Source organism: Peromyscus eremicus, chromosome X, assembly GCF_949786415.1.
Source record: "Peromyscus eremicus chromosome X, PerEre_H2_v1, whole genome shotgun sequence".
Taxonomy (NCBI): domain Eukaryota; kingdom Metazoa; phylum Chordata; class Mammalia; order Rodentia; family Cricetidae; genus Peromyscus; species Peromyscus eremicus.
In genome coordinates, this window is record NC_081439.1 from 105,081,877 (window position 1) to 105,094,745 (window position 12,869).

At 35.5% G+C, this 12,869-nt stretch overlaps 1 protein-coding gene across 1 annotated transcript in view; it reads right to left on the reverse strand.

The window, feature by feature from the left end:
* The window catches only part of Tenm1 (teneurin transmembrane protein 1), a 519,119-nt gene extending 506,812 nt beyond the window's left edge, over nt 1–12,307 (reverse strand). The window contains exon 1 of the mRNA XM_059251544.1: nt 12,091–12,307. Coding sequence (XP_059107527.1) covers nt 12,091–12,307 — 217 coding nt within the window. The remainder of the gene's footprint in view (nt 1–12,090) is intronic.
* Between the last annotated feature and the right edge of the window lie 562 nt (nt 12,308–12,869).

A 12,869-nucleotide genomic window follows, 5' to 3' on the forward strand; every position in this document is an offset into this window, starting at 1 on the left:
CCTTCCTTCCTTTCTTTCTCTTTCTTTCTTTCTTTTATTTTTTTGGTTTTTTCAAGACAGGGATTCTCTGTGTAACAGCCCTGGCTGTCCTGGAACTCACTTTGTAGACCAGGCTGGCCTTGATCTCACAAAGATCCTCTTGTCTCTCCCTCCTGAGTACTGGATTAAAAGCATGCACCTCCATCACCCAGTTAGTATCTGTTTTTCATTAAAATATTCTGTCTTACCCTTATCTCTGGGTCTTTGTGCAAACTATATGATAAACAGGCCCCAAAGTGGGTGTCAGGGTGGAAACAAAGATTTTTTCCCTCAATCTTCACAGTCCCAGAGACAAAAACCAACTTTGCGCCTTCCCTGTAGCTAAAGCATTTCAGTAGAAACCAAATAACATTCCCCCAAAGAGAGTGGTTTTGCTGCCCAGGAACAACCATTTATGTGACACTTAGCCAGGGAATCAGGTTTTATTTCCTCAAATTATGTGCATCCTCAAAGAAAATACACAATTCCCTTGAACAAAGTTATTTAAGAAGAAAACACCAATATTATTTCCAACATTGGTGAGTAGTTTTCAATCTATACTTAGTAAGAAACATTAAAATTCAAGACACAGTATTAAGCAAAGTAGGCTGATGACTAGAGAATACAGAAGAGTTATCTTTAGGTTGAGAGCAAAAAGCAAGCCAGTTATGAAAAACTGACTTGGTTCTTCCTTGCTTTGATTGCAAAATGTATAATATTATATAATATATCTACAATGAATTGTTTGTTTTTGTTGTTTTATAAAGTTAGTTAAATTGTTTATGTACAGAAATACTTCAGTCAAACTTAGCTCAATTAGTTGATCCATGTCATTTGCTGTTAAATTGACATCCAGGTCATAAGTTGTGACTACTTATTGAATTCCTACATGAATCATAAAGAGGAAAATGAAGGTGTTATAGATATAATGCCCTTCAAAAAGATGTCTGAACGTATAGTATCCAAGGCATGCCACTACAAACATATCTCTTCCATTTTCTATTTGCATGCTTTTTCCCCAAAACTGAGTTGCAAATATACTGTTAAAATTTGCAGTCATCAATATGACTCATGTAAATAGTTACATAAGGAGATACTGCTTTGTTGCTTAGACACAAATTATCACCCATCCTTATTGTAGATTTGGTCCTGTTGGAAAAACTTCCCAGCTGAGGATAACAGCAGTATATCAGGATGACATAATGTCAATGAAAGGTGAGCCTCAGAGATAGAGTTCCTTGCTTGGTAGCTTTCTGTCTCTGTAGACCTGTACCTTCTCGTTCTATCAGTAAAGTTTGGAGGACCATAGATATAGAAATTTTGGAAGGGCTTCCTGAACCTGGTGGATTTTCAGGCAAATATTGTGTTTATGTGCATTTTTCCTGAATAGTTTCAGGAATTTAATCAGGTTCTGAAGGCAGTTGTATCCCACCCACTCCCATCACACTGAAAAAATATTACTATAGGTTTTGGGAGCTAATGAAAGATCTTACAAAAATGTTATTAAATTTGTATTCTAAAAAGCCCATCGGCAACAACAAGAAAGAGAACTTGGGTTCTCCAGTCATTAGAATAAATTTAACACACAATAAATGTAGTTGATAATCTCTTAATTCATTTTCATAGAAAAGCGCTCCAAAAATAATCATAAAATTTCCAATTTTACTTTGGCACTAAATTCTGTTTGGAAAAAAAATAAATGAAAAAATTCTGTTTAAACCTCTTAACATAATATGGACATACTTTATATAGATGAACCTAGGAGTATAGTTAGAAAAATGTAAGCTTTTTTGTTAGTGAGCCATGTTGTGTGCCTTAGCTCTGATAGGTTCACAAGCTGTGAGACTATAAAAACAGGAGCTATCAATAAAATTTAATCTTAAATATTTTTAAGAATAATTCTCAGCATTTGGAATTAAATAAGATTTCAAAATAAAAATAGAAGTCATAATGACTACTTCCACATCATAGAACTTTGATAAGGATTAAAGGTAAACTATATATAAATCCATATAGAAGAGTATCTAACATCAATGGTTATTAACATTCACCCACACTCATCTTCTATCTGATCTCATTTATGCGCCATATTTTCATACACTTTGCTTAATCTTATAACCTTTTCATTATTCATCTTCAGCTCGTGCTTCAGTCTACGTATTCAGTAGACAACCTTGACTCTTTTTTTTCATCCAGTGAAATGGGAACAATAAAATTATGACCTTCCTTAACTTTTTGTCATCCTAGTTTGGAACCCACTTTCTATTACAGAAGATGCAGTGAATGTTTCCATTAGGGGAAGTCAATTTTCTTCAGGATTGTGGTCCTTGAAAGGTTACCCATCCTCAAGAAGATAACCCTACACACATACCACACATATACATACTGACTGACACTGCTGAATGGATTCAGCAGGAACAAAACAAAAGAAGTCATGAAGTTGGGAGTCAGTAGTGGTGAGAGGGATGGGGGTGGAATTAGAACACAAAGAATATAAGGTGAATTTAACCAAAATACATTTTATGAATGTGTGGAATTTTCAAAGGAGAAAAATCTAAAAATTCCTTCTACCAAGGTTCCTGACATATTCTCTTGTACAGCATTATTATAATAGACATTCTGTTGCATTTATTCTTCTACTTCTTCTGATCTAGGCTTTCCCTAAGATCGCTAGAACTGATTGGCAGTGGAATCTCAATATTGAATGCACTCTTTCTTATGCCTAGGTTCCTCCCAAGTGTTTTTTTTTCCAGACAGAGTTTCTCTGAGTAGCTTTGGAGCCTGTCCTGGAACTCACTCTGTAGACTAGGCTGGCCTCAAACTCACAGAGATCCACCTGCCTCTGCATCCTGAGTGCTGGGATTAAAGGTGTGTGCCACCACTGCCCAGCACAAGTGCTTCTAATATCCAGTCAAAATGGAAAATCTCTAATCTAAAGTTAGCAATGATTTGCTTAACTACCCTTTGTCAAATTTTCATTCTTCTTTGTTAATTCTGAAGTTTAAAAAATTATTAGTCACCCTTTCTTGTTAGGAAATCTCCGCAGTCAGTTCATATCGTATTTCCTATTTATATTCTTCTCTGACATCTCAAGATCACTTTTTTTCTGCTCGTTTTCTTGTATGAATGCATCATCAGGCTATCATGATAGGTTCTCATTCAATGCCTGACTCTTAAATGTTTAATGTCTCTCCCGTAATTATTGTCATAATTCACCAAGTCAAGTAAGTACCCATTTCTAGCTTCCAGATCCCCTTACAGTATATACTGTATGTATCAACCTTTCCATATGTACTCTGACAGTTTTGTTTTGTTTTCACCAAGGACTGTTGCTTGCTCATCAGTGAAACTTCAGAATTTCACAGAGGAATTGCTACAGTCAGAACACAGACTAGAAATAGGTTTCATTGTTTACCAATTCTAATTGATTGGCATATGGTGTGTGGTAGAATTAGTGAAGTTATAGTTGGGCTCAGTAGGCAAGGATGCAATGATTAATTATGGATATCTGCCCTGCCATGGAACAGGTAGAGGAAGCCATGGCACATGTGACAAGGATACTCTGTTCCAATTTTCGATGCTCCATAGAAAAAAGTGAATAAACTATCATGAGCAATGTTACTACCTAAAAGATATGATCCAATTGGAATTGTTATTAAATAGTTTGGCTAATTTTCTTTTAGAGTCTAAGTTCTTTCAGAGCAGTCATTATAACTCTTTATGGTAGAAACTCAGGACAACTATAAGCATAACATGCTCACAACAGAAAATTCATTATGTGTGTTCAAATGCTGTTGAAAAACTCATTTTATAGGTCTTGTTAGCTTTATATTACTCTTGCCATCTGTGATCTCTATCCCATAAATATGGATCCTGAGATTAAGAGTTCTTTCAAGATTTTTGTAGGAACTGTAATCCATGTCATCTACATATATACAAACAATAGCTTAAACTATGGATAAGTTCTTGAAATAAGAATGGAAAAATGTGCTTTGCAATTTCGGGATTTTATCTACCCCTTGTAGATAGTATGCAGCAACGTGGTTTGAAGAGCTTCTGGGGTAGGGTGAAGTGGGTCATTAACCTGGGTCAAGGAATGGGGAAAAACTGTCATGAGGATACATTATTCCAAGTAGAACATCATCCACTCAGAACTGTGTGTACCCCTGGAACATACCCGATACTAAATTAGTGTTCACATATAAGACAATAAATTAAAGGCCAGCAGCAGAAAATCGACAGTTTGCTTTGTAATCACAAGTACAAATTGACTGTTTAAATGCTTTCCACCAGATGGCAATGGTGTGAGATAAGGGTAAAATTGTAATACCCCAAACAACCAAGCAACCAGCAAAGCAATAAAACAGAAAATAACAGGTTTCAAAGAGAGAACGAATATTTGTGTCACATTTACTGTTTTACGAGTGTGTAATACTGTATTACTGGTATTTGCCATAACTCCTTTTTCTGCATTGATCATTTTTCCTTCATTATTATTTTGGAGTGAAATTGCTATACTCGAAACTAATCTTAGCCATATAGAAACCATAGGGAAATTAGCATAAGTAAAATACTTTCCTACATTTCCATTTCCATATGTTTATTTGTTTTAAGTGGATTTCTTAGATACTTGATGCTACTTTTGGAAGTGAGGTTACTTGGAAACAATTGCCAACCTATCTACCTCTAGAAAAATCTATCCCTTTTGTCCGCCCTGCCACACATCATACACTAAACCTCTTTATAGATATTCATCCTGTTAGTAAAGGACTAATAATAGTATAATATTGCCAATCTTTTCATTTTAAGCCTTTTGGAAGATTAAAACAAAACAACAACAAACATCATTAGAATCCAGCAATCCACATGCACTTGGACTTGGATGCGACAGCTGCTGACTTGGCAAATAAAGATGAAATAAAATATTTCTTCAGTATTTACCAAAAGTTAGTCCTGAATTAGAAACACTCAAACAAACAAACAACAACAAAAACGCATTGATTTCCTTGACAGCTTAAAACAAAGAAACCATTCATGATAAATTATATACCATTGTATTTATCCTTTTCTAATGCTATTCAGAGTGAAAAGGCTTTTAAATTCCTTGCCAACCATAGGCCATTAGAACATAAAGACAGAAATGAAGAGAATCTAAGTAGTTTTAGTGTGGCAGTATTTTCACGTTTGACCTCCTGATGTAGGTGTGCAGTGTATGAAGAATGTGGTTTGTTTTATCCATTTCCAACTTAAAAGGAAATGACTGTCTGAGAATCTATGATCCATATCCATAAGATCCATAAAACATATTATATGTGATAAATACATACAATTTTATCTGTCATTCTAAAAAATAAGTTTGTCTCAGCTTTACCTAGATTAATACAAGTTACAAATACTGACATGCATTTTGACAGTTAATAATGTTTTCTCTGATTTAAAGGTGGTACTGAAATAAAATAATGGTATAGATTCTAGTCTTTATAGAAAAGAAAATTTAACTTTGTTTAATATAGGATAATCCATTTCTCTTCATAGGGGGCACATATTTCCCCACTAGGTGACCTCTACAGATCAGTAAGAAAGACAAAGACAATGGCATATGAGATCTCAAGTTTTCAGACTTTTAGCTTTCTGATCCTTTATAATTTATGTTAGATAAATCAATTCACTGAAGAATGGTGCTAGGTGAAAATATAAGTACATTTAAACTGTGTTTATGTCAGTTCACAGATGATAGATTCAGGTTTTTGTCCCTGGTCCTTCTAGCCTTACCCTACACAATTTCCCTGAGTAATCTCATCTATCTCCAGGTATATTTTGCTCTAAGACACTAATATGATCAAGCCTACATTTATCTCTAGCCTCAATCTACCTTGAACTCAAAAACATGCATCTCCAACTACCTGTTGGAAGATCCATCTGCTGTCATGCCAGCATCTTAAATGTAGCATGGTCAAAATTAAGATTACCTTCTTCCCTTCCAAACCCAGTGCATTTTTTATCAAATTTATCATCATTCTCACAATTTCCAAAACTTGAAACTTCAGACAGATCTTGACTATGCTGTGTTTTGCAAATTCAACCAGCAATCAGTTCCCAAAGCATATCATTTTCATTACGCAACATTTCTTAAGTGTTTCTTTTCATTTTAGCTATGATTCCTTCTCTTCATGACATTCTTTGCTTTGTGGTAATTTTGTGACCTCATAGATTCCACCCCCCCTCCCCTGCCATATTCAGTTATTTTCAGTTATAGCTACCATTCTCTTAAGCTATCTAGACATTTACAATTCTCTTGTACATTTCTCATTATAAAACTTATAATGCAAGATTCCATTCTCCAATAATTCATTATTATCCATAGTGATATCTTAAGACCACCATTGAAAGACTGGAACTATAAATAATGACACAGCATATTATATATACATGTGGTGGTATTGTGTTCCCCAAAATATTGTGTACCTTAATAAACTTATCTGGGGTCAGAGAACAGAAAAGCCACTAGATACTTAGGATAGGCAGTGGTAGGTAGCACATGCCTTTAATCCTAGCATTCCAGAGGCAGAAATCCATCTGTTCAAGGATACAGCCAACAAGCATGGTGACTCACACCTTTAATCCCAGAAAGTGAGCCTTTAATCCCAGGGAGTGATGGCAGATAGCAGAAAGGTATATAAGGCATGAAGACCAGGAACTAGAAGCATTTGGCTGTTTAAGCACTTGGCTGGTAAAGCTTTTAGGTTTCGAGCAGCACAGTTCAGCTGACAGCCATTCAGATATGAGGACACAGAGGCTTCCAGTCTGAGGAAACAAGATCAGCTGAGAAATTGGCGAGGTGAGGTAGCTGTGGCTTGTTCTGTCTCTCTGATCTTCAAGCTTCACCCCAATAATTGGCCTCAGGTTTGTTTTATTAATAAGACTCTCTAAGATTCATGCTGCATATACATATATAATTTTCTATGTATACAGGCATATAATAGAGTTTGATTTATAAAAAATCAGAGACTAACAACAATAACTGACACTAAACTGAAAAATTCTATAATAGATGATGTCTTGGTGTGGTCTCTCTGACTGAAAATTTCTCCGTGTATATTATACTCATACTTCTTGTGATGCTATGAATGATGACATGAAATGAAGTGAATGACATTGACACTGTGAAGAATGCTAGATGAGGACCAGATGTGTGGTGTTATGTCAGAAGGAGCCACTGAGCCATGATAGATTCATTGGTTTGATGTCAGGCAATAGACAATCTTCATGGTTTGGAATGCATGGTAGATGAAGGTTGTTTTGTTTTCTCCTGCAGGATAGATTCAGAAGAAAAGTGTTGTTTGGTTGGAATCTCCAGCTCACTCCTGCTTGATCCAGCCATTCCTCCCTCTCCAAACCCTGCCCTCTCAGAAAAACCACCGAAAGTCCAGTTCTGAGGCAGAGGCTCCACCCCTGAAGCTGCTAGCTGCTCAAGACCCTGCCTAAAAGCATACCATACTTGGGTACAAACAGAGCCTGTGGCAGACACATCACCATCCCTTAACTACACGGCATTTAAGCTCCCTTCTTTAGACTGGCCATGCGATTTTTCTCCTACCCACTTCCTTTGCCTTGATCTTAAAAAGGTTTAGAAGTTTCAATAACAGCAAGTTGTCATTGTACCTTGTCTGCTTTCTTAGGCCAGCTGAGGTGAATGCAGGTTCTTGTACTTCAATCATCTAAAGTTTTATTTTTAATTTTATTTTTTTTGTTGTTTGAAAAAATTAAACATACATGCAATTTATCCTGCTCATATTTACCCATCACTATCTCCCTCCAACTTTCCCTAGGATATTCTGTTTATAATTTCTCACATGGAGTTTAAGGAACGTTATTGCACCAGAAATAGTCAATAACTTCCAACATTGCATTATGTCCAGATTAAGATTACCAGTGAAAGATGATCCAGGGCTGGGAACATAGCTCAGGGGTACAGAGCATACCTACTACATGCATGTCCTGGGTGTATGTCTCCAGCACAACTGGATAATTTTTTTCAAAAGAAAGAATTTTTTCTAAAGGTAAGCCAAGTTGACTAAGTGCCAGGTTAGAATATGTAGCTTTGATGGACCAAATAATGCCCTGGTCAAGGAACTAAGGTAAAACTACAACCTCGACATTTTAATTTTTATAATGAACAGATTTAGGTTGGCCAAGTGCCTATTACATTGTTAATAGGGCTTTAACTTCCAACCCTTCTGCTTCTAAATACTGTTTTCACTTCTGGGATAAATATTTGTAGAACCATTCCAGAAACAAGATGTCTGTTACCCACACATTTTGATTATGTTGCCAGATCGTTGGAAGAAGAATTTGTTTTTGCTTTAGAGAGAGTAAAGGGTCTTTACTACGCATTCTATGTCTGGCTTTATCATGCCCTCTGTAGTATTATGGTATAGAACTGAGTTAATCTGTTGGAGCATGTTTTATATCTTAGTGCTTCACCAGCGTGTTTATGAACACTGTTTCCTTTGAGCATCATCTTAGAGAAAGCTCAGTTTCATTGCAACCAAAGCCTGTTTTGGGTGGACCTGCTTTCATTAGACTCTCCATGTCTGCTATAAATGCTGCAGTGATTCTTATCAGCAGAAGCAACCCTCTCCAGCAATTTGTATACTTTTCAGTCCAAAACTATTCCTGAATCCATATCCTCACTCCTAACTTTTAGCAAATAACCTTGTATTACTTATTTCTTAAAGTAAGTCTTCCTGTAGGTTCAATACTTTCTGGCACAACATGTTCCCAAGAGTCAGAACAAATTTTCTGTTCATGTCTTTTACTCACAAATTTGATGCATTTTCTCTCTTTACTAAGCACTTATCATGCATCTTGGCTGTAACTTAAGCAATTTCATGTGTAACTTCAAAACTAGTGTGAATTTCTTATTCTTTCTCCATAATTTCATAGATAGATTTGTTCTTGCTGTAGTTCTTAGCAACCTCAGCTTATGATTTTTTTCCTTAAAAATTTAGAAATCAAGACCTCTTACCTTTTCATTTAAAGGATATCCTTTATGGTTTGGGTGTGGCATACATAGTTGACAGCATTCTACTCTTATACTTTGGAGTATTTATTAAGTAAATTACTTGAATACAAGCCCCATAATGTCACACAGTTGTTCCTTTAACTAGAATTATACATAGCTAAAGGGAAGATATCATATATAATAAAATGTATTGGACAAAGTGATGATTTCTACTTGAAGTGGGACACAGATGGTTGTTAGCAAACTTAATTAGGCTAGTCAGAATGATTTATATTGGAAAACATATAAATGGTTTATTTATAAAATTTTTCTTTTGTTATTTTCTGTACCTGGGTTATGTAACTAAAATCCATTGGAAAGTCAAGTTATGCCTTGGGAGGCTATTTCAGAAGCACTTATCACAAAATTGTACTGATTTGTTTGTATAGCTATTTTATCCACCATTTATGAGTTTCCAACAAGCAGTAAATTTTCACCTCCAACATAGGACCCAAGGTCTGGCTAACATTAAATGCTAAACAAAAGCTAGTTGCTTAAAATACTCTACTGAAAGGAAGTTAGCATGACATTAGAGAAGAAAAACTGTACTCATCCTAAATTTATTTTGATCACACTGCACAGATGTGATCTGTGCAAAATGTGAGGCTGACCATTTCAATACAGACTTAGCATAACATTATTCATACTTTTAGAGCCATAACTGAGTGTATTCTTTGGTTTGTTTGCTTGTTTTTTTTTTTTTTTGAGACAGTTTCTCTGTGTAGCTTTACGCCTTTCCTGGAACTCACTCTGTATCCCAGGTTGGCCTTGAACTCACAGAGATCCGCCTGCCCCTGCCTTCTGAATGCTGAGATTAAAGGCGTGTGCCACCACTGACCGGCTGAGTGTATTTTTATTTAAACTCACAGAACCAACCATTTTATTCCACAATCCTCAACTTGCAATTATGAGTTTGTCTTCTGTAAAGACAAATTTACAGAGAAATATTTTAATGGAACTATCCAATTCTTAAAGAATAATAGAGACTCCAAATAATGATAAGAATAAAATTTATCAGTAGTGAGTTGGATTTAGTTTGCACAAATATAAGTCATTTGCTCAAGACATTGCAGAATAAAATAAATTATTTGAAAAGACATTTACAACACTTTTTAAGTTATATTGAATCATAAATGAATAATGCAGTTGATATTGCAAATGTGAATGTACATTTATATGTTAGTATATATCAAATAATTTACTCAATTTAGAGTTCTTGTAAATGAAAGATTTTAGAATGCAGTAAGTTTAATTCGTAATACTGTATTTGATGTAGTGCAGCTTACAAATTATGCTATCACATACATTCACTAATAAGACAATCATAGATCATATATTATATGTGAGTTTTACAGGAAAACAAGATCAGTAAAGAAATCCTCATCCTCATCCTCATCCTCATTGGGTAAACAGTTTAGAAAGAAACGTCCATAATGAGAGTGAGGGATACTAATAAAATATCCTTGAACTTCATGGAAGAGATTTTCTACACAAAGCAAAAGTTTGGTAGTAAAGTGACAGTGAAAGAGAGTTGATAGTGAAGAATGCTTTTAAGTTAGGCTGTGAATGACTGTTGAACACAGCCAGAATAGGCATTCTAAGAGTTTGGACAGACATCTGGAGATGTAGCTGGGTGGTAGGGTGCTTACTCAGCATGTACAAGACACCCCACTCTATCTTTTGCATTTCTTCTAACCCCCCCAAATCCTCTGCTGCCAAGAAATAGCAAACAACATAACAAAAGGCTAAAGGGGGATGTAGGGAAGTACAAGCAGATCAGTTAGATATGTTTTTGAAATACTCTGAGTGCATTGCAGATGTAAGGATCAATTCTGCTGGATCATGCAACGTGTTACACAGAGAATTTTTGGTGGCTGGCTGGAAGAAAGGCAAGTATGAGCTAGCTGATGTTGAATAATGTAAACAGGTTTGCAATTGAGGGTGTTGGAATGACTCTCTTCTTTTAGTTATACTGAATTTAGAGTAACTGATATGTTATTAATTTAGAAATATCCTGCAGGTAATTGCACATTTCTGACTGTACTTTACAAAGGATATTAATACTGAATGAAAATGTAATTTGGGAACCCCCAAAATACATGTGATCACTGAAGTATTTGAACAAAAGAATTCAATGAATGATACAGGCATGAGAATTCTCCAGTGGGCCTTTTAAAAGTGTAAATTGATAGGTCCTGTATGCAGGTTATCTAAGGCAGGTTCTGAGAATTTCAATCTTTTGTGAATTCTCAGTTAATACTAATGCTACTGAGCTAGGGGTACACATTTTGAGGACACTCTCCCAGATATACCTGTTTAAAAATAATGTCTGTGTGTCTTACCCCTAACAAATAATCTCTAGCTGTGTCAGTCTATTTTTCTATGTAGTTAATTGAAATAAAAGGAATTATATTTCTAGCTCCCTGATTTTGTTGGAAACTATTATGCCTTTCCATAATTGAGAGACCAGAGTAGCTGAAGTATAGACTGCAAAATACATCTGTGTTTCTTAAAAGGAACTCTCAGTATTCTTCATTTCCCTATAAGCTACCTTGCAAAATGTTTCTACATCCTTTTCATAGACTTTCTAGCCTCTTGTTTGGTGGTCTCTACTAGTCTGGTTCACTTTTTTAACAACCAAATATTTATTTGAGACTCCTGTCCCAAATGGGCAATGGCTTGAAAAGCACTTAGCTGTTTACTTTATGTCTTACTATAAATTATTTAATCCTTCAGTCTGTAAATGGCTATTTGTAGGATTAGACAATTTCTGAAAGCTCTGATAAGAGGATTGTTGCATCCAAATTCATGCATAATCCGTAAAAAGCACATTTTACCTACAACCTCAGCTGGGTTCTCATGTGGAACAGATTCACTAAGCATATGTGTGCAGCAGGAATTATTAACTATTTAACATCAGCAAATTTGTCTTTGACACATAGGTTTATGCATATAAACATTACCTAATGAGAAATAATATTAGTTATAAAAATCCAATAGAAACCTACCTTGAGTAGATTTCTCCACTTCTTTCCTCTTTCTGCTCTGGCTATTGTAATTCCTCCTCAGCTCTTGGTTATACTCATGCAGAGTTTCCCTGGAGTTGAATGACTGTCTTGGTTTTCTCCCATCTTCACTTTCATCAGAAGAACTGGTATAAGCTAGATCCATTTCATGCTTGACTTTGGACAGAGGCTGATAAGGTTTGCAGTCTGTTTGCTCCATCTCTGATTAAGCAAGCTCAGTTTCATGAAAAAAGGATAAGGAAGTTTTTTTAATGAAAGCAGTCCTGGAAGAGAGAGAAAAACATGAGCCTTTTTAGATTTGTCCTTTTGCAAGGAAACACATCTGGCAGATTCACAATTGGTCTGCTAATACTATCAAAGGAGTGAAGCAAAAGACAAAGTAGATGACATGAAGCTAGCCGGAGGCAATAATAACACTCTGTGCTACATGCATACGTTGTCAAGCATTTAGGATGAAGCTAGAGGTTGTAGCATCAGAAAATGCTCAAAGTAAAAGAAGGGCAGCTTACAAAAATATTTGCATTGGAATGCAAACAAAGGGCAATGCTTCTGCGATATTAGAGTGTGTTTTTAATGTTAAAGACAGTGGTTAGATTAGAAAACATTATGAGATTTGAAAGTGGTCAGGAGTATAAATATTAACTTAGCACAATTCACATTTAAAATGAAACTAGTGAGAAAACCACATTCACAAAGAACATTTCTTTGCCTCTGGTTTAATATTACATTTAAGACTAGACTCTGAGGATGGGAAGGTTTCT